Source organism: Aquila chrysaetos, chromosome 4 (assembly GCF_900496995.4).
Source record: "Aquila chrysaetos chrysaetos chromosome 4, bAquChr1.4, whole genome shotgun sequence".
Classification (NCBI taxonomy): domain Eukaryota; kingdom Metazoa; phylum Chordata; class Aves; order Accipitriformes; family Accipitridae; genus Aquila; species Aquila chrysaetos.
Genome location: NC_044007.1, coordinates 67,753,276 through 67,778,725, shown reverse-complemented (window position 1 = coordinate 67,778,725; position 25,450 = coordinate 67,753,276). Strand labels below are relative to the sequence as shown.

General features: G+C 40.6%; 1 protein-coding gene across 1 annotated transcript in view; it reads left to right on the top strand.

Annotated features, from left to right (window-relative positions):
* Positions 1-25,450, top strand: part of TMEFF1 (transmembrane protein with EGF like and two follistatin like domains 1) — a 127,558-nt gene that overhangs the window by 80,984 nt on the left and 21,124 nt on the right. The window contains exons 4-5 of the mRNA XM_030012313.2: positions 4,154-4,180; positions 15,996-16,092. Coding sequence (XP_029868173.1) covers positions 4,154-4,180; positions 15,996-16,092 — 124 coding nt within the window. The remainder of the gene's footprint in view (positions 1-4,153; positions 4,181-15,995; positions 16,093-25,450) is intronic.

The following is a 25,450-nucleotide window of genomic DNA, read 5'->3' as shown; positions in this document are numbered from 1 at the left end:
AATGGCTACCAGGATCAAGTGATAGCAACCGGTTTTCCCCTGAAGATGTCAAGGCAAATGGACATTCCCTATGCACAGCCTGGCAATGCGGAGGTTAAAAGCCTATTTCCAGCAGCCAGAGGCCTCGAAGCTGCTGGCAATTAGGCTTGTCAGCATTCCTCCCCAAAAGCCCCTGCTGGCATATCAAAATCAAGGGTAACTGCTAGCAGGCAGCTCTGCTTTTGGAGGGTGGGGATACAAATGGAGCAGAACTAGAGCTAGAACTAGAACTAGAACTGAACTAGAACTAGAACTAGAACTAGAACTGTTGCTGCTGGGAGCACTGGGGGGGCTGAGCTGGCACGCTCCTTCACAAACCGCTTTTGTGCAGCGACGTGAGCTCTGCTCCATTGCCAGCAGCGGGAAGTTGGAGCTTGCTTTGGTCTTTGCTCTGGCTGGTGGCTTGAAATGGGCTGTGCGAGTTTTGGATCGCTTCCGAAACACCGGTCCTTGCGCTGCTGCTTGGAGATTTCGAGGCCTGTGCTGCTGCTGCAGGAGCTGATGGAGAATTGCACCGTGCTGAGGAAAGGGGAATTTAAAAGCTCCCACCGAGCAATGTAATAGTGCCCTCGTTGCCACGTCTACTGGCAGCTGTGGATCAGGATGGTCTTCTTTGGTAGCAAGGACTTGATAATTTTATCCAGTCTTTACTCAGAGGCACTCTTGCGTACCTAGGGTTAAGCTGCAGCAAGCTTGCACTGTCCCACGATGGAGAGGATTGCTTTGTTAGCTCTGTTAACCGGGAAATCCAGGCTAACAGGGAACTAGGAGTTGAGATAGCAGCTGCCCTTTCTGTCTTCCAGTTCTGTCTCATAAGATGAGTAACCAAAGACAATTGAATAAAAGAGTCAACATTATCCAGGACTTGCTCAGTGAAGTTTATGGAGTGCTGGTGTGGGAAGACTAATTTCTGCTTAATGCAAAGAAGTGGCACATACGGTCTTTGTACTAAAAAAACCACAGCTGTATCCCAAAAGCTTTAGGGGAAATTCCAGGCCTTGGGTATAAAGAGTATAATAACTCTTGGGTGCCGAAGTTCAGATGCTGGAAATCCCTTCTCAGCTGTCAGCTAAGCCTTGCAATACCTAAATTCTGCAAAAACATCATTTTTTGGCTTTGCTTCCTGGAGAACGGTGTGCAGTTTTACCTTTGATGTGTCAAGAGGTGTTCTGTTTTGCCCACGACTGAATAGCTGCTGATCTGTTTCTTACACAGATCCAAAAAAGGTGCAGTGTTTTTGTTTCTTTGCCTGCCTCTCTGGGAGCAGGATCAGATAGGTTTGCTCTGGAGGTGCCCACTGGATCACCTGGCCCATGTGAATCAAATGGAAGGGTCTGCTTACTTAAAATTTGTCAGTGAACTATTTGTCTTCTTATTTGTACTTAGCAGTTTGGAGCTGTTGGCCCTGAATGGCTCAATTTTCATGCTAGTTTGAGTTAAAAGCCATCCCTCCTGAATAAGAAAGGCTGCAGGCTTTTTTTGGGCTTGGAGAGTGTACCTTCTGCCTCTGCACCAAAGCAGAGCCATGGTACAGAAATGGCTCCTGTTCAGAGAGAACAAAAAAAAAAAGGGGGGGATTCTGACTGCAGTCTATTGCTTACAGTATTCAGATGCTGCATCTGATCCAAGTGCTTCTTTATGTATTTTATCCAGAAACTCCTTCACGGATAAGAGCAGCTCACAGCAGAAGCCTGTGCATTTGTGTATAAGCATATTTTTACAAGCCTGTTTGGAGAAGGGTGGCTTAAGTAAAGAGAGAAGTCAATCACTCACTCTCTAATTACTGACCTGTGACTGGGGGGAGATGCTGTTTCTGTCCAGCTTCCTCACTTGTTTTAGCATCTTTCTTGCCAGGTCTCGGTGCACGGAGACCATTTTTGGAAATCCTGAAAAGAGCAGAGCTGCTTGTCCAAGTAAGCTTGCAAAAAAATGCTACTTTTTTAAGCAGCAGCTGCTTGGGAAAATCTAGCCAAGGCTCAGAAAAAAGCAGGAACACGGGCTTAGTTTAGCATGGTTACCCTGGAGACAAAAGTCCTCGCATAGCTCCCAGGCTCAGAGGGGAGGCACGAGCTCCCAGTGAAAAGTTGAAAATGATGCGGTGTTATAGAGGATGACACTCTTTTTTTATGGTTTCTTGAGATCTGAAAGCCCAGAGAAGTGGGAATGCATCTATCCTGTTACTATGATGTCCTGCCAAGTGGAGACAGAGTTGCCTGTGGATTTTATGTATATCAGCCCAATGATCTATAGAGGCGGGTGGTCTGAGCATCAACTCTTATCGTTTACGTGGCTCTCTCGTTACAGCTCGTACTGTCTGTGTGATGGTCCCTCCCCTGCCACCCAGTATGTGCACCTCGGGGCATAACTGGAGCCCCTCATGCTGGAGCTGAGCGGCGTTTCTCACCTCAGGGCTGAATGCGCGGAGGAAAGCAGTTGGAGAGTGAGAGTTGGAAATAAAACCATGGAACAAGTCAAGTTTCTTTGAGACATTTTAGCCTTTGTTTTTTATATGAATTACATGTCAAACTTGCTCACGTTTGTATGTCAGCCTTCTCTCCCCCAGAACAGCTTATGACACAATTTCACCACTACAAATAAGCCTATGTACTTACCTCATATAAGTAAACTATACGCCTCCGAATTTCTTAATGAAGAAATACCGCATCATGAGGCGTATTTCTCAGTGATTTCATATGGGATTGTCTGCTTTGTCAGTAAAGTGGGTCACTACTGATGGAACAAGAGCCCTTCTGTTTTTGTGTTCATTTCTGTAAGGTAATAAGCTCAGTCTATTAGACATGGAACAGTGGTATAGGAGGAAAGAAAGGAAAATTTAGGCGGAGGAAAAACACCTCTCTATTCCTGATACTCCATGTGAGGGGAGATTATTTTTAATGTGTGAAGTGACCCAGTAACGTGGATTTTCACACTTTCATCCACGCACTAGAGGGAATTATTCTTAGGAATATAGCTAGTGAAAGAAAAGGGGGGAGGGAACTGAGCAAATGGATGGTTTGGTTTTTCCTCTGATGTGAACAATGAGCTCATACGTGGAAGTAAGAACCCCACTCCTCCCTCTGTCTGGTCTCCCTCTTTCGGATTTGTGGAAATAAATTCAGCTGCCTTCTCTATCACCAAAGCAGGCATGAAAGGAGAGGTGTGGGATGAGCAGAGTGTGTGCTCTGCTCTTCTCCTCATCCTCCAGAGAAGCTGAGCTAACGGGCACGGGGAGCAATTCACCGACGGTAGTCGCCGTCCCATCCTTGCCTCTCCACCTCCTTCGAGCAAGAAAGACCGAGGGAGGTTTGTGACCCAGGACGTGTGTTTAAAGGGCTTGTCTTTGGTGCCATGCTAGCTGAAGACGCTGTGCAGAGCGCTGCCCAGCGGGATGCACATCCCCGTACAAAATCCCTAACCGGCTCCATAATGCTCTGAAGTGGAGTTAGTTGGCCTGGGGTGGTGAGGAAGCTCAACTCCTGTTGACGCTTCAACTGCTAATGCAAAGGGGATGCAGCCACAAGCTGTCACTCATCAGATGCTAATCCAGTCAGTCTAATGTCAGTGAAATAACTATGCCATTAGAGCATCCTTAAACGAAGTGATTGACTCAGCTGAGAGGAGCTATTTTGTCGTTAGATGACTTAAGCCAACTTTACTTTGAGGACTAGTTGTCTTCAGAGATACTTCTGCAGTCGGGTGATTTACATATTCCTCCTTCATGTACCACTCCCAGGCCCAAAGGGTAAAAAAAAATATATATATATATTCCAAAAATCAGACTCTGTACTCCTCATCTCTTTAGGAGATCATCAAATTTGAATGTCTAACAGTTGAAAAAAGGGTAAGAAAGCAATTTAGTTTTCATTATTGAATGATGGTGTTCCTTGGGTAAAAATATCTTGACAGGGAAGAGAGAGAGTAGGGCACAGTAAGCGTGGACAAACTGTATTAAAGGATGCCAGGCTTTATGTGGGATGTTTGTTTTTACACCTGGCTCATAAAATGTAACACCTGTGTAATGTTTTACAGTGACAAGTTCCTGAACAAACAGCTGCTCCTGGAGCAATATTTTCATTTGCTTTCTTTTTTTTCTCCCCCTCTGTTTCTTTTTCAGATAATGGCTCTGGGTCAGGAGAAGGAGGTGAGTACCAAACCCCAGTTATATTTGCTTTTGGTCTTTCTTTTTTACTATAAGTGTGTCAGTTTTGTGTATGTGGTTGCTGTATACCACATCAATTAAGGAAAAATTATGACAACTTAGAAATAAGCTTTAACATTGCAGTGTTATCTGACCATCTCAGAACAGTATTTGTATAGGAATAGATTGTAGTGTGCATTTGACCAATGTTGTTCTTTCAGATTTGACCTATATAATTTTTCATTTGTTGCCAGCAACGTAGTGTAATATTTAGATCCCTATTTCACCTGTATTTTGCTCCTGGAAATGTCCATCCACAATAAATTTCTTTCTTACCTTTTTTTTTCTTGCATTCATTTCCTTAGTGTCTACAATGCCTAGTTATTACTTTATCCTTGGGCAAACTTGTTGCCTAAAATATATAATGATTGCATTATGGTGTCTGTTTTTGTCAAATATTTCATGTGTTTCTGTTCAAAGCTGTATATTCAAAGAGGGAATGTAGCACAGCTGGTACTAGTAGAGGTGTTCCTGTCTTTGAACACATCTTAACCTTCTCTGAAGGATTTAAAAAAAAAAAAAAAAGTAATTTTACCTTAATTCTATCTTTGATACTCCTAGCAAGAATACATATAGAATGAAAAATGTGGGGTATAGATATGTACAGACACAGAAAAGCTGTTTTGCTTTTAGGCTGTGCTTGTATTAAGTGTTGTAGTTCATACTGATGGGACTGAGTTTTGAAATATAGGAAATCTTGTATAGCGACACGAAAATGTGCTTTTGTGGAAAACGATCAATGGCATCGCTGTGTAGCTAAACATAACGGTTAACTTTCCCTAAATCAGGAGCTAGCTCCCTCTTTTTTCCTGTATAGAGTGAAGGGGAGGCATTTCCCTCCCCTTTAATAAGATGCTATCAGTAAATTCCTGGGCTGCTGCTAGCACATGGCCATTCTCATCTTTGTTTCCTTTTGGAGCAGTGTCTGAAGGAACAATTCTCTGCTCAAACACTGCCTCTTCTTACCTTCACTGGTGGCTTTTTTCTGAAGCTCTTCTTCCTGAGATTGCATCACACTCTTTCCCCAGCTCTGTTTGCTTCTCCTTCCCCCTTCCTTGCCAAGCCTGTTATTCCACTACAGCTGCTCTCTGTAAGCCGAGCGTTGCTTGCCTCAGTAGTGCTATGCAGTTCTTATAAGAGACAGATGACAGTAATTTAGTCCATGTCTGACTTTTATTTTTGCAACAGTTTTAGAAATGTTTGAATGCTGTTGGGATTTTTTTTTTTTTTTCAGTATTTCCCAGCTGGATACAAAAATCCTCATTAAAGTCCCTTGTAAATGTTACTGTGTTGGTCTGGAAGGGATTGGCAGCCGACTGACAGATGTGGGGATTCTTTGTGTAATTTTATGAACAGTTTGGAGAAAAGTAGACCAGAACATGCTTCATTTTGTTGGTTAGGTTGGTCATTGAAGAGGTGAAAGGTCCACGTTCAAATATACTCATTTTTTGATTTGGGGCAGGAGAGTGAACCCAGGTCCACAGTCTCTTGGTAAAAGAGGTCCAAAATGGGTCTCCCTTTATCATTGCTGTTGTTTTTGTTCTCACTTGAAATATTCATTGAGCCTGGGACAAAGGGAGAGGGAGGAAGGATGCATGCTATGGAAAGGCTTTGTTAGCTGGGACTCAGTGTGCCAATGAATTTTAATTATTTGTGCAAAACAGAATGGCATTGGTTGAGGAGATTTGGTGGTCCCTCCACGCTACCTTGTAGCAGTGGTTAGTGCATTGTCTTGGGAGGTGGAATATGTAGGTTTAGTTCACTTCAGGCAGAAAGAATTGAATCTGGGTCCCTTGGCCCCAGGTGAGTATCTGCACTGCCCGGGTATTGAATAAAGAAGGGACAACATACCCACTACCTCCTCCAGCAGTTTTGTGACGTTAGCCCTTCATTTATTTGGCTTTCTCCTGAATGCCTTTGGGCCAACTGAAGTGTTCCCATTTCTGTTCAGTATTAAAACAGTTGGGTTTAGTTCTTAATTTAAGATAGAAAAAATATTTTAGACAACCAGAATTTTAAAATCCTGCTTGGCACATTACTTTTTTTGGATACATCTAGGTATTTAGGATGAGAGGAAATGGCCTCAAGTTGCGCCAGGGGAGGTTTAGATCGGATATTAGGAAAAATTTCTTTACTAAAAGGGTTGTCAGGCATTGGAACAGGCTGCCCAGGGAAGTGGTGGTGTCACCATCCCTGGAGGTATTCAAAAAACATGTAGACAAGGCACTTCAGGACATGGTTTAGCGGGCATGGTGGTGTTGGGTTGATGGTTGGACTGGATGATCTTAAAGGTCTTTTCCAACCTAAACGATTCTATGATTCTATTCGTGACACATTGAATTAGTACTGTCCCTGTCCACCTTCCTCACTAAACTAGGTGTTGGGTAATACTTCTGCAGAACAGTTGGCTAAGTCTTCAGCATGTTGAGTCATTTTCTGTGTCTGAAAGCAGTCCTTCAAAGGGTGGAATCCACTCTTGCTTTGATTATTGAACTCTGCTCTGACCAAAAACTCAAGGGTATTTTTGTACTCACAGTATTTTTGTATCTGGAATTGGTTTTGTTCCATTATTCAAGTAACTGTAAAAGTGTTACAAGGAGACATTAAAAACATCAAAGACTTATTACAAGTTAGGGGAATTTAGAATTAAAACCAAACTTCTAAAAGAATGCTGAACCTATTGAGGATGGAGGTGTATTGTTTGGGATCCAGACAAGAAGAAAGGGCAGGAACCCGGGCAGAGGATGACCTGCAGGGTAGAGGTGCTCCCTGGTGCACACCACAGTCCTGCCTCCCTGGTTATTCCAGCTATAGGACTGACTGGAGCACAGCTCCTTCCTGGCCCAATCTTCCCCATTTTGTTTTGGAGGAAGCCAGGATATGCTGAGATTTAATAATCACCCAGGCCTGGTAGTTTAATATGATACTCTTGGCTAAGGGTGCACAAATGGGAACCAAATTGCATGGGGAGCTTCTGTGCCCTGTGGATAAGGTACAGGTACTGCTTTTAAGTACAAGGAAGCAGCATTGAAAGTGGAAAAATGCAAGGATAAGTGAAAGAGAGCCAGCAAGTGAGCAAACATGCTAGCTTAATCCCAGAATCAGTGTTTGCTATGTTTCTTAAACACACAATTAGTGTGATTGTGTATGCACCAGTGATGCTTGCACACACAGAATGGATGAGTGCAGCTGCTTGTATATGTTCGGGAAGCATTGCGATCGCCGTGCAGGAGATGTACTGTTTGCTAGTAGATTTTTAACTGTGAAGAAAAGTACCGGGAAAGCGTCTGAGTTGTGCTCTTCAGTTGCTATAGCTTAGCCTGTGGCAGTCTCCACTGCTGAAATTAGCTGCTTGCCTCACATGCAGCTGAGACTTGTGCTAGTGGTTCACACTGTTCCCTTTCGTTTTCCAGACGCAGAACAAGCTCATTAATGATTCTGAAACTTGACTTGATGCAGATTTTTCCTCCTACTCCCAAACTGTATGATGTTAAATGCATCCATTTTTATGTAAAACAAAAAAAAAAAAAAAGTAGATTTAGAACCAATCTAAAAAACCAACAGAAGTCCTCTTCCTCAAAGACTATTTCAGACAATGTCTTGCCTTAGAAGTTGTCACGTGCCACAAAAATGCTAAAGACCGTGGAACTACTGATCCAGGGTCTCTCCCAAATCATGTTTACTGCTACAAAGATACTAGATTTTAGGAAAAGAATTAAGAGTGGGAGAATTTTTTCAGTACGCCTGAATGAGATGAAAGAATATAATTTTTGGAGTATAATTTTTAAGGGTGACACAATTGTCTAGTTGCCCTCTGACATTCTGGATAAACGATTTCCATTTTCTGTGCTCTGACGGCACAGTATTAATAAAGAGTTGTAATAAAATTACTCATTTTGCTCATTTCAGAAATCTGAACCTTCAATTAGCATAATAAAAATTACACTTATGAAACCAAGCTGTTGATCACTTGTGGCAATGGGTATCCTGAAGCCAGTTCTAAGAGTATGGATTGTTAATTCAGAAATCAGAGAAATTTCAAAAACCTCATTACTCTACCATTATGTTTCACCCCTACAGAAAGCAATGTCAGAGAGTGGGGACTCAGACCTAAGACAGTTCCTTAGTTGAGGTCACAGCTAAAGACGGTGGGATCCTTTAGATTTGCATTTAAGACATGGGCTTCTCTGTAATCTCATATGAATCATTCTGCAATTTTCCTGTTCTGAAGAATAGAGTCATAAAACCAGCTCCTGATCAACTTTGTTTAAACAGTGATAGAATTTGAGGCAGAACTGGTGAAAGAGAAGTTACAGGCTCAGATCCATGTTCGTCTCTGCCAGTTGTAAATTGCAACACTATTTGACCTGCTGGATGTACTTCCACAACTGGTAGACTGGGGCACAAAAAATGATCCTCAGGCTGTCACGTGTACATAAAGGAGGTAGATTGCTAGCTTGCATGAAACAATTTCTTTTTTTTCTAACAAGAATTTAAATTTTTTATTTCTGGTAGAACCCGCCATGTTCTTTCTCCCTGTAAAAAGAACTATGCTGACCCAATAATGTAGCCTTAGAAAGATTAACTTTGGTAGGTTTATATGAATGTGACTAAGGATGAGCTTTTACAATTTTTTCTTCAAGGTGCTTTCTGTTTGCAAATAGGGTTTTTTTCTTCAAGTTTACAACTTGATACTAGCCAAGAAGGTCTAAAAAGAAGCAGTCATCTTAGTGATCTTCTTGCCCTCTCACTCTAAAAAGAACTGGCATTCAGGACTCCTAGTGAGGTAGAAGTCCTATCATTTAGCTGAAGTAGCCTCCATGTTCAGAAGACCTCAGTCTTGTGTTAAAGCCATTGTCCTTGTCAATATTCTAAAAAAGATCCTGGCATGACAATGCCCAACTAGTAGTGAGACACCTGAAAGGGCAATCAGAGCCATTGGTCTAAATTCTGCTCAGATTTACAATCACATCCTACATTATTGGAAGAAATTTTGGCCCACTGCAGATGGGAACACTGATTCTTAAAGGAAAGCTTTTTGAAGACAAAGCTGGTTCCTTTTTTTTTAGTCAAAGGTATTGGTGATAAAGATAATTTGGTTTCACCTGGCAGCAGTCCTTATTCGTAAGGCTTTTTTTGGTAGTACTTTCCATCCGGAATCCAGGCATAGTGCAATAACTTTTGAAGGAGAACCTTATTTCTTCTGAGCTCCCAGGTCCCGTCTTTGGTAAACGAACACTTCTGAGCCGTTCTTCCCATGTCCCTCCAAGTAAAGGCCTTTTTTCCTCTCGCTCCAGATAGTCCTTACTTTCTCTATTTGATACTGCCAGCAAATGGCAGCTGCGATGTTGACTTTGTGATATAGTTAGGCCTTTGCGAGGATGTGTTGAAAACCATCAGCATGTGTTACATACACCATCAAAGAGTTAACAAGTGGTAATGACTTTTCAAGCCAGCTTCTCAGAGACAAATCAGTGTCCTAGAAGACGGAGGTTCTGTGCTCTAGTAATCAACCAACAAGGGTAAGATTTCTAAGCATCCTACCATGCCCATAACATTAATTTTTTATTCTTTTTGTTCAGCATTTATCTATGTACCTAAGCAAAATGCACTTTTGATATTAAAAAAGATGTAATAGTAGTTAGACAGATGGCACCCAATCATTTCAGGCTTTTAAGCTAAGGAAACAACATGCTTGCAATACATATAGCTAAGTTAATTATTATGAAAATAATTTGTTTTGAATTTCTAATCCCTCTGAAATTTAATAGCTAAAGTATCTTGTGATGAACGTCTAGCAGATTGCATTTAGTAATTAATAAATTGATATACAGTATGTGCTTTTTAGCAGGCTGCCATCTGTTCCTTCCCCTCACTGGGGACAACACTTATCCAGTAATTGTCACACAGTCAGGGAGGTATAAACAGACACAGTTTAGAACCTCGAATATTTTAATTTGTAATAATGCTACTGATTTGTTTTAATGTATTTTAATATGACTGCAGAAACTTGATGGTGATTAACACCCTAGATAGGAGGTAACATCACGTCTTTTAGCATATTTCTATAATGGTGTGCGACTTAGAAAGATTTAAGTGCAGATTCCATCACTTGGCTTGCCACTGACTATCACTTTAGCTTCAAATAGCCCTATTTATTTCTGTTGAGATCTTAATCCCTGTAGGTAAAATTAACACTGAACTAAAACTTGCAAGAATTACTCTGTTTTCACCAAAGATTCAGCAAGGCAGAGGCAAAGGGCCTGAACGTTGAGGTCTTCTGTTGGTGAAAACTTAATTCTAAGCAGGGTTTTCAGGGGAGCTGGAGCTTGCTCGGAAGGGTGCTGGAGCCAGGGGCATGGAAGGACAGATTCCTCTTCCCTCTTGTGCAGGATGACAGATAGCAAACGAGGGGGCAGGTTCATCTCATGCGGCCTGAACGGGGCCTGCAGAACGGCGTTCGGTGTGTTCATGAAACTGTGGGACACTTCCCTTGGCGTCTGGTGACTTTCTTGTCCTTTCCATTTCCCACCATCATCCCGTCATGCATAATTTCCTTGGTGGTTACTCTGAAGTTTTTGTGTCCTCCTTTGGAGAAAATGGAGTTAGCTGCATTTGAAGCAAGGCAGTGGAGTGAATGAGTATTTGAGTTCTCCAACCAGAGGGTCCTGCGGTGTAAAAGCTGATCCAGCTCTCACAGTATGCCAGCTTTCCCCACCATTATCCACAGCGTCATATGCATAAGAGCAAAATAGAAGTTACAGTTGTCAGATGTGTAAAATACCTAACACGTAACAAGGGTAGTGGTGGTAGGGAGTCTTACAGTGCACGTCCTCAAGTCCTTTGCTTAAAAGTCACACGCTATCCTTATCATAACCACTGGGCAAACATATCACCTTGGCTGGGTTGTGATTAGGGTATCAAACTTCGAACTCCCCTCCTCCAGGCACCTCAGTCACTAATAGACCAAGCATCCTTGTGGTAAACCTGTAATGCCCCTTCTTGCAAAATCAGACTTCAAAGGCTGGTGTCTTTGCTGGAGCATGCTTACAGCTGCTGTGTGTGGTCCATACTGCACAGGGAAAATAACTTTCAGCCAGGTATAGATCCCTGGCTATACCAAGACAGGCTTTGCTTCTAAGCCAGCTGGGTAGCTGGATAAGAGAACAGGACCTTCCACACTGGTAAATACTGCTTTTGCGTACAATCCAGCAATGTGGTCAAGGTAGTTCAAGACATCGCTTCCCAAAAATTTGGGATAGCTAAGAGTAGTTGTTGCACTTGCTTTAAATATATACAAAAGAGCAAGTTTGCAGCTTTGTTTTAAATTATGGGGACAATCTCCATTTTAACTAAATACGTCATCAAAGTTGCCCCAAAAATTAGTGGAAGAGAGGATAAGTCACTAAACTGTTCAGGGAACTGCAGCCCGTAACATGTGATGCTGTGGACTGTGTTATTTTGAGAGGAATTTCCAGTGCTAGCTGTACTGAAGGAATCACAGTCTGATCACGGTGGGGTTCTTCCGTACTTTAGGGTGCAGAAGGGGATTTGCCGTGGCCCTTCCTAGTTTTCCAAAATCTTTTTTGAGACTAGTTCCTCCCATGAGATACAGCAAAAACCACTATACTCCCCAAACAGATAGGAATTGGTTTTCAGAGGGGCTTTCCCAGACGAGGGGATCTTTATTCCCTCTGTACCTGGCTAGTGTATAGTTGCAGCTCTCCACAAGCTCCCCCTGCTTCACTGTGAGCGGTGATAAATACATACATAGAGCAGAGCTCCCTTTCCACCCATGCCTCGGGGCAGACCAAACTTCACCTTGACGCAGACTGATGCTTTTGCTTCAAGCCTGATTGAAAGCCCGCAGCAGAAACCCGGCCGTATTACCGTTGTAGGAACACACAAATGAGTTGCTGAGGGAAGCAATTTACCGCTGGCCAATTCCTCTAGAGCTACTGTCCATTTGCAGGCTCCTGCCCTGCAGCTCCTAAGATATAGCTGGCCATCTTCTGCAGAGGAATAATGACTCGAGGAGAAGTGTTAGCACTGCAGCTCAGAGAGGCAACTGGGAGTCACAGATCCCATCCTTGTGCCTCATTTCTTTTGAAGGACAGAGCATTAATGAGGTGCTGCCCTGAAACATGAGAGGAAGCTGAAAAGAGGGAAAATGAGCTTTCACTCAACGTGAAATTAAGATGTCAAAGAACAGAATTAATCAAGATACCAACGAAAGTGAGGAGAAGAAATTCTGTAATCTTCTATACATCAACATTAGAAGCCTGCATAATAAACAAGAGGAGCTTGAATTGCTTATTTGGGAGCATATTTTGACCTAATTGATATTACTGAAGCCTGCTGGGAAGATCTGATTGATTGGAATATTAAAATTAATGGCTATAACCTATTTAGGAACAATCAAATGTGGGGGAGAAAGGAGAAGGGAGGGGCAGTCTATCAAGGGATGCATTGCCTGTTTGGAGACATTTGCACCAGAGAAACTTATGCTGTCAAATATTAATGGGTTAACTTATTTTAACAGCACACAAGTGGAGTACTGAAAATGTCTGCTACCAATTCAGGCTGAAAAACAGTATTCATCTATTCTGTATGGGTGGGAAAAGCTCTGTTTTCTTGAAGGACTTCAGACTAAATTATATGCAGTGTCTCATGCTGCTAGTACTAAAACATCGTGCAGCTAGTGATGAAAGAAGCTTCTAAAATTTACAGATGACTATCGCCTAACTTGGAAATGTTGCATCAATACACATTCATCTGTATTACACCTCTTCCTGACAGGTGTAAATTATATAGTACCTGAGGTGCAGGTGTTCTTGACTTGCACATATTTATTATATGCAAACAAAACACAGTACAGATAAATAATTCTATATACGTGAGGTCCAGCAAGTCCTGATCAAGAAAAAAAGGCCACACTTTTTCTAAAACAAACCTAATTTAAAAAGATAGAGAAAGCAATTTTAGGGGAGGAGGAAAGGAGAGAGAGAGTGAAGTTCACACTGGCTAGCATGTAGAACCAATGAACAAGTAGTTGCGGACTACTGTTTGTGAAAATGAAAAGGTGTCGGGGCATTCACAGGGGGCAGAACTAAAGCCCATGAGGAAGGGTGTGCGTGTGCATGTGTGTACGTGTTGCTTCTTTTGCTCCATTACAAAATTGAAATGCTAATAGTGCAGCGAAAGTGCTGTGTAAACCATTCTGGTTGTATTTGCAGTCAAGTCAGATAGTATATATAGGATATGATGAAATATTTTCCATGCTAGCAGTACTGCAGAAGGATATTAAGCACCAAATGTTGAAGACAGGTGTTTTGTAACCAGCAGGTCTGGCTGGCTTGCACCTGAAAGCTTTAAAAATGGGTGGTAAAGAACTCTCTGGGCTGACAATGACTTCTTTTTGTCTCTTTTTCTTCAGTAGAACAATGAAAAATAATGTACAAATATTTTGAGAAAAGATAAATGTGATGATTGGGGCGGCTACAGCCTCTCATTCTGGCATCCATCAGAAGCAAAGCAGTGGAATAGAAGGAGGAAGAATCAATTGAGTACAGAATTAAGGAAGGGGAAAACACAATGCCAGTCATCATGGGTTAATGGAAAACCTTTATTGAGAAATTTACCTTTTTTTTAAACTTATTTTTCCAAGAAAGGCATTTGTACCACAGAACATTTTATGTAAGTGTACCACATCAAAACCATAACCTTTCTCACAGGCAATCTCTCATACAAGTCTAAGTAACTAGAGGGCACAACATCCACACAGCGCACATCTAATGTGCAAAAATATCGCCAATCAATGGATTGTTAAATGTTAAGGAATCGTTACAAAATGAGTGCATTTCTAGGGACTGTTCTTGGCCTCATGACTCCTTCCAGTGGTGACCTGGGAGCAAACCAGTCAGTGCTGGTGACAGAGGATGGGTCACTGAGCTGACAGTATGCACAAGCAGGTGGGATTTTAATGTCTGAGGACAGGGTTATATGTAGCAGGTCCAGGATCTAGGTGATTTTTCCTCAATGTCAGCCTCTCTCCTACAGACTGATGACCCTGAAATTGGGGAATAAGGTGGATAATAAAGTGAATGTGAATAATAATGGTCAGTGCGGAAAAATGGCCAAAAATTAATATGATTGTTGGGTGTTTTAACTGAAGAATATCATAGATGGTATTTGGCTTTGATGACAACTCTTGTGGAGCAGTGTGTCCAGCTCTTGTACCCATAACTCCTGAGGGTGTTAACATGCTGGGGGTGTCGAGGATCATAAGAACAGCAAAAGAAGTGGAAGTACCACGAATGAAAGCCATGAGCAGTGCCATTCTTTTAACTTTTTCAAACTGTAGGGGATCATTTACTGGCATGGAAAAGTGAAATCTGACACTTTAGGTTGCCAAACACAGGCATAGGAATGTGGTATCTAGAAAGAAGGAAAAATCAAATAAGATGTACATTTGTAAAGATAAAAGCAAATGACCTCTACTGCGACTTAATAAGAGTGCTGATAGAATTTCTACAGTGGGAATTTTGTACTAAAGTTTGACGTGTATTAATCTTTGAAAAATGCACAGCATGCTTTAGACAGAAGTTAATTTGAGAGGCTCACCTGCACTATTCTTCATGCAAGCGCAGCCCCACAGGTAGGAGGGAGAGATTCCCTTCAGCCAAGATCCAGGAAAATTAGGAAGGACTGTTGTGGATTTCTTTTTCCTATTTACATTTAAAGAATGTAAATGCAGCTGTTTAATTGGTGGTGTTTGATTTGCTGTTGCTACAGCACATAAAGCTGCTATGAGGAAAGGAATCACTTTGATCTCTTTCCATCTGACAGCCTTGTGTAGTCAGCCGTACACCACCACGATACTGCAATTCGTTAAATGGTTCTCAACTCCCTCTGCAGATTTCTATGCTTCTTTTCCTTCTTTTCAAATATCTAGCTCTCCCTTATCACTGTTAAAATAAAAAAGAGGAGTAACTACTGGTAGTGAAACAGTAAGAGTATAGTTTATTTCTCTTTGACTTGGTGAAGAGTTTTGATGTTCATGTCAGCAGTAAGATTGGTGCAGATGTTTTTAGGATCAGACTATTTGAGATACTAGTTTTACTTTTTAGGATACATAGCATTTCTACCAGTTTCCTGTTAAGATGACTTTTTTTCTTTTTGTCTTGTACAACTAAAGAGAGTAATCTGGAAAATATACAATAGATGTATGAGATAGGAGCACAGTCTAGTCCTATCGTCGGGAATCAAAAGGGGGAAAAATGCAAGCAGTAACCTTAATTATTTAATTATTTAATACTGTAAAATTAATTTCTGTAATTAAAGACTGTCAAAGAAAATAGCATTCAAATCCCCACTACCTAATATTCAAGGACATTAAAAGGCACAGGGTTTATACATTATCAGTGCCAATTAAGAGTAAATGTGACTGGGACACCTGTCAATGCTGGTTGTGTGTCTGGTGGGGCGAGAGTAGATACAAATCACTGAAATAAGAATAAAGTAAGAGTCAATCAATGAAGCATTAGTGTTTTCAGGGATGCTTTTTTGTCACTGGTACAGTTCTACCACCCTCCAATTGCCTGATTTTGAAAAAGGGAGCACTATTAAGGTTAATAGCTTCAGTATATGATAAATTCATGTTGACAATATACTTGAAGGCAAATGGATTTAGGTAAGCAAAAATGAGAGCTTAATATTAAAATCATACTTTCTGTTAACAATACCTTATTTTTTTTAGAGTATGAAGGATCTGGGACAGAAGTTCAGAGAAAACACTCAAAATGTGGAGTTTGCAAATATAGGGCTGAGTGTGATGAAGATGCAGAAAATGTTGGGTAAGTAATAAGTTTTCCTTAACAATATCACTGAAGAAAAGGGGAAAAAAATGTTAAAAAGAAAGTACATGATCATCTGCTTGACTGTGTTTGTTCTTACTAATTGAAGCTTTAATGCTGTCCAGTAATAATGAGTTTGATGTGTGTCTGTAAAGAGCAAACCATCTGCAGCTGCAAGGTAAGGGGAGAAAACAACAAAGAAGTATATTGGAGAATCTTTATCAAATATTTTTCAAACAAAGGACCTTGATCTGTTTTATCCTGGCAAAAAAAAAAAAAAAACCCCAACCCAAAACCAAACAGGAAGGCAAAATAAATACTGATTAATTCATCCCTGAGATTTTTTTTTTGCTGTGTTCTGCTTGTTCTTAAAGTATTACAGGCAGTTGTTTCCACCAGTGCAAAGCTTGGACTTAAACATTTAGTTGAACTGCTGACCTGAGCCGGTCACTCTTTCCAAACTCCGTGTGCCATTTGACCTCTCAGATGCACCCAGGGGAAAACTGATGAAAAGTATCAGCTGCTTGTCAAAGCTCAAAACGAATGATCAAGATTTTAAAGACAATCCGTAATGCAGAAGCAGATGCACCAAATTTCCCTACTTAAGGTGCTTGATGGTTAGAGTATACGCTGACTGTCCAGGCACTGTGTGGCTGTCAGAAGGGGCAGAGACATCACGGAGGAAAGGGCTCCTTTACACAGCCCCGTGAGGCATTAAGGTTTGTTAGGAGGTAAAAGAAGTCCCATCTAATTGATGGGGCTTTGTTTTCCCACAGTCGTTGCCCTGGCAGTGGCCAACAGTATGGAAGAAGCTTAACTAGGGTCTGGGCTGATGACGGGTACTGGGGTCGCAGGTGCAGAGGCAGCGCGTGAAGATGTTCGAAAGATGTGCAAATGGTACGTTTTTGTGTACGTGGAGGGAACGGCATCTCAGAATAACAGTGCCTGATCATCGCTAATCAAGGGGAGCATTGCTCTCCCTTCTCCTGTCTTCCAGCTGGAATCCACTTCGTGTTGAAATATGTCTTAATTGCACAAGATTTTATTATGGGATATCAGCATGAAGACATCTCAGGCAGTGCAGCAGCTTAGCACTAATATTCAAGATGCGTATTCAAGATTAAATCATAGTGTACAAGGGAAACCAAAATGGTAATATTACTCATGAATACTAGCATGATACTTCACATTTCATAAAGTGTCATAGAACCAAAGTAGGCTTGCTCTTTTCTGGAGAGACAAATGAGCTGTAGCTGTTCTTTGTAATACTAATAATTTTCTGCAATATTGCCTTGGTCTGCTTCATTTATGACTAGCAAGATGGGTATAGATTTGCTTGTTATATGCACTGAGATGTGCTCTTGGCTTTGGAAAATAAATCCTGAAGCATTCAACTTCAGTAAAAGCTTGCCTATTCATTCTATACTCATAGAGCTGGCATTCCTGTGGCTATTTAGTATCTATAAGAGAGTTAGTATAAAGTTGAGGAGAGCGGAAGATTTATTCCCTACATCCTACTCACATAAAATGAAGCCATGCTCCCACTTCTTGACAACGGGAGGAAAGCGCTCTGTTGCCTCTAAGATTTCTTTGATTAGTCCTCATTAAAAAAATATGTGGGAAAAAAAAATTTTGTGTAGAAAATACTCGAAAGTTAGAAACTATTCCCATGAGGGTTGGTCACAATGTGTCAGATAATTTTTTCAATTTTGTCAGTTTTCCAACTTAAATAATTTAATTTCTTTTTTTTTTTTTTCCCCAGTACTTTTGACCATTATAATAGGCTTTAGTGATATTCACTGTCTGTTTAGACTGAGATTAAATCAGGCTCTGTTAACACAGATTGCCTTCACAAAGTTAATTTTGACAAGTCACATAGAAAGTCACAGATTTGCTTAAGTCGAAGTTAGGAGCTGGCTTCTTTTTTTCCTAAAATCACAACAGTTATTCACCTGGCAGAAACAAGATAAGATTGAAATCTTCTGTTTGGGAAACTCTAGTAGAGCACCCCTTAAGAATGCTTTTTACATCTTATTTTTACTCCCTTTCCTGTTGGGTTTCAACATGTTTTTTAACCTCATAAAATTATATCATGATATATAAAATTATTGGCAGCACGAGTACCTTTCATCAGACTTGTATAAACACTGATAGGTTCATTTTATTATTTAATTCAATTTTGCACCATATTACAAACACTATCACCCCTAGTTCTAGCAAATCACATGAATGCCCTAATTTCATAAAAATATTCTGTCTTGATTTTCCTTTTTAAAGCACAAGAATGGTGACTGTAACTTTTATGGATAGTGGGTAATGTCTACTGAACCACAAACAAAAAGTACATTTAGTTCTGTTCAAGTAGACTTCTTAGGCCTGGATAGCCCTTGCTTGCCCTTTGTGATGTTAAAACACTGTATTAAGTGATCCGTGTGATTACAGAAGGCGTTTTAAGAGGATTTTGCTTCATGATAGTATCTGAATGAATTAGCTGAACTGTCTCCTTACGTCCAGTAGATAACCTCAAGCCATATTCATGAGATGCTAATACTTACAGTAAATATACAATTATGCATTTTTTCATCCTCTTTTCCAAGCCGTGCAATCTGAGACCTTACAAACATCAGCTCCTTCTGCTCCAAGTGCGCTTGAGAAGCAAAACCGTATCTGTACTCCTGTTTTATGAATAGAGAAACTAAATTACAGATAAAATGATCAGTGAACTGGTGGAAGGGGAAACATCCATGCCAGAAACTGTTAAGTGGTTTGAGGTAAATGAGCTGGCATTAATGAGAAATCTCAGGACATGCCAAAAGGCCAGCGACAACAGCCTGGAGCATAGAACAGGCAGATTTTCCCCCGACAATGGAAAGATCCTGCTAAAGACAGTTTTATTCCATACGGACTGTGGTCACTTGACGTGTCCTGGTTTTTAGAGTTGGACTTGCTGATGTCTAAGCAAGTCCTTTCTTCTCAGAGGTGCACAGTGATAGCGTGAGGGGCAATGAGCACGTGTCGGAGCATGGGAAATTGTGATTTGACATAATGGAAAATGTTTCCCCCATGAGGGTGGTCAGACGCTGGAATAAGGTGTCTGGTGAGACAATAGAGTTTCCATCCGTGGAGATGGTCTGAACTTGATCAGACACAGCCCTGGGCCAGCTTTGAGCAGGGGCTTGGGCTAGGTGACCTCTACATATCCCATCAAGCCTAAATTATTCCATGATTCTGTGTAGTTACCAAATCTTGGTGCTTTTTAAAATTCAATTTAAACAAGTTCAGTTGTACATAGCTGAGATGCACTCCATGTTACTAGTTAGTGATGTTAATTTTTTGTTGCTCTTAAATTCTATTTTCCCCTCTGAAAAAGTTACGAATTTTTAGTTTTCACGCTTGGCATTGAAGCATTATGGCTGTCTCTGATCAAAGTTGCTACATATGCTTTTATTACACAAGATCACACATAGTCTGAAGAATTCAGGCTTTGCACAGAGTTTTAGATTTGTATCTTCATTTTGTTTGATTTCCCAGAAACATTATCTATCTAAACCAGAAGTGGTTACAATGCATAGTAAATTGAATGCAAAAATATAAACAACTTTATAATTTCCACTGCCTCTGAAAAAAATTTCAGTGTTGATTTTAAGTGGACTGATTGAGGCAAAGAAATAAAGTCTGAGGAGATGGTTGTCATAAACAGCATGCCATACTTAGAAAATTGATGTTTGACTGTATGGAAATCAGTACATTATTTCTTTATATAAATTCAAAAAGGAATCAGGTCGAGGAAACATCACAGAAATGTATTTCTCCATATTTTTTTTTCTTTTCTCATACAACTTATAAGTATTTTAAAGACTTGTTAGTTTATGGGCAGGCCTTTTAAGAGCATAGAAGATCACTTGTGGATGCATTAGTCTTAAGCTGCATAAACACATACTATGCCCTATTGTCCGTACACCGGTTTTCTGTAGGTCTCTGGTGTCAGGATGCAGACAACAGGTTTCACATGGATTGGCCGTGATGTTTTCTTGCCTTTAGTGACAAAACTGAAACATAGGTTGTATATGTCACGGGAAAAGCTGCTGCCTGAAACCAATCAGTCAGTACCTCCCTTTCTACCCTGCCCATCAAAATGTCTCTCTGGCCAGAACCTTCCTCCGCTGTGTTGAAAAGGCAACGTATTACGCATAATGGTGCAAAACGTGTGGCAGGGGAATGAAAAAGTACACGAGAGGTGGACAAATTTAAACTTTTGTGTGGGAAACTGGCCAGAAGCCTAAAGACGTAGGCAGTTTGAGGGTGGTTGTGTGTTTTCTGCTGGAATTCTGTATTGGAAATGCAGTTGGGTTGAGAAGTGGAGATGGAGGTGGCAGCACAAAGCTTGGGGCCACCTAGAGCTGATGGGGTAAATCCCACAGGGCACCAACCCAAACGCGTGCGGTTTGCTGTTGATATACTCTGGGGTATCCAGACTGCAGTTTTTTCTTAGCACACACTGGACTTTTCAGTTCTACTGATTGTTCGTGTGATAAACAGATCCTCCTGTCAGTATACAGCCAGAAGATAGTATACTGATAATATTGAAACACTTAAAATAATACAGCATGAATGCAAAACAAATGAAAACAGATGTGGTTGTAAAATCATTTTCATCAGTGTAGCACTTAAATCAACTCTTTCTTCAATGAAAGCAATGTATATAAATATTTGTAATACTATTGTGGCTATTAAGGACTCAAAGTGAATTTCTTAAACTCAGATAAATAATGTTCGGTGTAATTTTTATAAAGCTGCTAAACAACATGATGCCTCAGTTTACGGCATATGTTTGAAAGTGAAATTATTATTTACAGTCTTTTGAGAGCTGAATAACTTTTTTTTTTTCTTTACGATAGCCACCTGCAGCACTGGCAAAGAAATTGATAATATAAACTTACTTGTTTATTTGGGGTTTTTTGATATTGTGATTAAAAGGTGGTCTCTTAAGTATATATATTTCTTCATAAGACTTCAATTTTCAAATGGTTCTAATTTCCATATGTTTTTTAAGGCTTCTTAGTATTATCTGGTCATTTTTTTCCACAAGTTTCTTCTTACACATACCAAAATTCATGCTCAGGGTAAGGGAGAACATTTTAATACTTATTTATTAAATATAAAGAATATATATTATATTTATAGCAAATATAAATAATATATATTTATACTATTTTAATTTTAACACTTAAAATATACTGAATCAATTGAAGGATAGGGGTTTCCTCTCACATTTTTTCTTCAAAAGTGAAGTATCTTTGCAACATAAAAAGTAGTATTGCTTATGAAGAGTTATATCCTCTGCTCTTGCACTGTTCTGTGTGGAGCGTCTCTTTCCTCTTGCATGCCAAAGCACTGCTAGACACCCGACTAAAACAACATGCCAACATCTCGTAAGTGTCGGAAGGAATGTTGCCTTAAAAGGCATATTAGAGTATGTTGTAACTTCTGTAACCCAGAATGAAATAATGAACTGTAGAATAATTCGGGTTGGAAGGGATCTCTAGGGGGTTGTCTGGTCCAGGCTCCGTCCCTGCACTGCAACCAGGGATAGTTCACTCAGGTGGCTCGAGGGCTTCTCCAGGAGCGCTCTGACCACCTCCATGAAGGGAGATTTGACATCTGGGCATCTGTTCAAGGGCTGAGTTGCTCTCACTTTGAGGAATAATTTCCTTGTGTTCAATCAGAATTTCTCTCGCCACGACTGGCAACTGTTGTTTGTCACCCCTATACGGTGCACCTCTGAGAAGAGACTCCCTCTTGTCTTCTTGATAACCCCTCTTAGGTTGCTGGTGACAGCAATCAATCACCTCCTTAGCCTCCTCTTCTCCAGGCAGAACAAGCCCAGTGCCCCCAGCCCATTCCTTACACAGCACATGCTCCAGCCCTCTACCCATCGCAGCGGCTCGCCACCAGACCCTCTCCAGTTTCTCCAGGTATTTGCTGTTACTGGGGGGGTCCCAAAACTGGACAGAGTGCTCCAGATGGGACCTCATGAGTGCCAAGTGGAGGGTAACAGTCATTTCCCTTGCTCTGCTGGCAACCCTCTGGTGATGCAGCCCACCAGCCTGCTGCTCCCCTGGACCCTCAGGTCCAATTCTGCAGAGCTTCTCCCCTGCCAGTCCACCCCCAGTCTGTCCTGTGGCTTTCCCTTCTTCTTCAGACTTCAGGAGGTTCCTCCACCTTGTCAAGGCCCCCACTTGAGTGATCATCTTGCACTCCATCTTATGCTCAGTAACAACCTTCCTTTGGTCCCTAAATGGCTGGAATAAACTTCATTAATTTAGTTTAAAATACAATTTTTCTTTTTTTTTTTTTTTGGTCTTTGGTAAGGAAATCATTAACTTAAAAATAGCCTCACTGTAAAAGTTCAAATGTGTCATGTTCTCAGTTTTACCTAAATTTTGTTTTTTAACAGATGAAATATGAAAATGAGATTCTGAGCACATTCAGTCTTTTTTTAATAAGTGTACTATGCTGTCAAAGATCTGTTTTGACTCATAATGTAGATTTTCAAGAAAGATTGACAACTCATCCCCAAGTAGACCTTTCAAGATTAACATTTTACAAGATTTACTTTGGAAAGAAAATGTATCTCAGCAACATATAGATTCAACTTGCCTATAATTTATGTAGTATCTGTTTTCACAATGGCCCAACCAGAAATTCAGAAGTGTGAGTATTAACACTTAGAAATACCAATATGGATATTTTAAAGTCCCAATCTCTGCCTTGTCTGTCTAATTTGTCTTCCAGGGAAAGATTTGGTCTGTTTGAAGTATGGCATGCTGGTTTATATTTACCTCTTTTGACCACTTTTTCACACATTTACCATAACCAACTTCTTTTTTTTTTTTTTTTTTTTTTTTTTTTTTTGACCTTTTTAGGGTATGGTATTGTATGTAGGTATTCATAAGGAAGGGTATCTTAATTCTGTGTAAATGCAATTCACAGCTTTCTGGTCCAGCAGAAAAAAATCCTAAGTATCTGTGTGTAAAACAAAACACACAGACACAAACAATAGAGGAAATCAACCTAAACAAGGGATTTATGATTGTGTCGTGGGATTACTGAATTATGTAAAATTAGATGACAGGAAATCCTGATACGAAAGGAATAGTATAATGGTCTTTTCATTATACGGACTACTAAGAAATTGAATAGATCCTAGATGGATAATAATCCAGGCCTGTTTTTTTAATGTATTTTTTTAACGATTTTTGCAGCAGTGTGTGCCAAGTCACAACCAGAAGGTTTCTGTTATTCAAAGGTGGAGGGAGGGTTAGGTTGCTCTTGTCGGAGCAAGCATCCATTCACCATGTATGCTGCTAGAAGCTCACTGCGGGTAAGGACTAAATTTCTACAGTGGTCAGAGAGAGCCATGCCATGAAATTAAAAAAGGGAGTGAAGGGATGGCTGGAAAGTAGCTGAAGCCTATGGTATTTAAAAGGTGTTCTGCATTGCTGGGCAGAAGTAAAGACCGAGAGGGTGTTCAAGCAGGGCACAGAAAAGCTTGTAGAATTGAAATCTACTTTTCTTGTGCTATAAAGAGATTTTTAAAAAGATGCAAAAAAACCTAATGAAGATTCAGCTCTAGTCGAATAGGTAGAGAATCACTTTGAAATCCAGATTTTCTTAGTTCAGGTTTCATCTGGGAAGAACTGCACACAAGGGAAGAAACATCAAATGAAAGGTAATCCTTCATTTGACATGGTTATCTTCTTAACGGCAATTGCAACACCCCTGCTATTTCAATTCACCTAAATTTATTCCATCAAGCATACCCTTATCCATCTGTGTGCATTTCACACGCTTTGTTTTATTCTAGTGTTTCCATTTTACATTTGTAAGCAGATGTGCCGATAAATAGGCGACTACCTGAGAAAGCTTACTGTTGCTGTCGGCTAATGGGAAGGGGTAGCAAGCAGCACTCTCTGTGAGGCCAGGCCAGAAAAATACATTTGTGAGCAAATCCCACATGGTCACAAATGCAGCAGCCTGATCTGTTGGTTGGAAATGCCAGCCTCTCTCAGTAGCCAAGCCCACTCCACAAATCTGTAAAGCTTTTCCTTTCCTTTTTTTCCTCTCTTTTCTTTGAATCTACTGTGGTTTTTAAGCACGCAGAACTTCCAACAAACCACGTACACCTTGAAGCCTGAAAACAAAAAGGAGCCTTGAAATGTGTTCTGATCTCTGGGGATCTAATTAATTTACTGATGGCAGCAAGTACTCTTACAGCCTGAGCTCGTTTCAAATGTGTCACATCATTTTACTAAACACGTTTTCTTTGTTACACCTACTAGCCCCTAATAAATGAGTTGTACATTCTCGTTTCTTATTTATTAAAACCACCTAAAAAATTTGTTTGGTTTAATTATAGCACTTTGTACTTTCCTGAAATTCAAATGCTTTTCTGTTTAACTAATGGTGTTAATGAATGATACGCATGCAACTTCTAAAAGCACGTTGTCACAGCAAGCTGGTGCCTTTTTTCTTAGGATGTTGACTCTCTGATGACAGGGGACAAAATGAAGGTGGTTTTTTTTTCTGTCTACCCGAGTACATCAGGAAAACACCTAAATACATCCTGTTGACTTTCCAGGGCTAAGCGAGAGAAAAGATCTGTTGAGGACACTGAGCAGCAACCCTCTCCAGCAAGACATCAACTTGGAGAATTAACTACCTGTTTCAATCCTTTTGGTTAAAACCAATAAGAAGGTTATCATGAAAAAAACTCTTGCAGTGCTCTGACTCCTTTTATTCTAGTGTGACTTTTACAACAAGCTGTTACAGCAAAAACTTGAACCACTCATTCACTTCTTTCTGGTATGAAGCATCAAGCACTTTTAAGATGTCCTTAATACACGATTCTGTTAAGTGACTTTTCCTTAAGTGACTAACTCCTTTCTTCTGAAGGTTGTGCTGCGCAGCCACACATCAGGCTGAAGGCACCAGTTGGTAGTTTTTCTTTATTTTCATGGGGCATGAAGCAGGATCATGTTTGTCAAACATATAGAAAAGCCAACAGCAGAGCTGCGGTGGGGCTCAAGCTGTGGAGTCCTCACTCAGCTCCAAGCGACGGTGGCAAAACACGCAGTATCAGTAGTAGGGCTAAGATTTTGCCAGAGTCTTGATTTGTATTGGAATGTGATGATTGATTTACCCAGCATGGCATGGCTTTGGCAAGCCTGAGGGAAGACTGGCACTTTTAAAAAGCAACTGGGGGAACAGAGAAGCCTTTTCTTGGGGGGAGTGGGGGTGGTGATGCAGACTTTGCTGTGCTTATCCTCACTTTTAGCAGCTCAAGATCAGCTTCAGA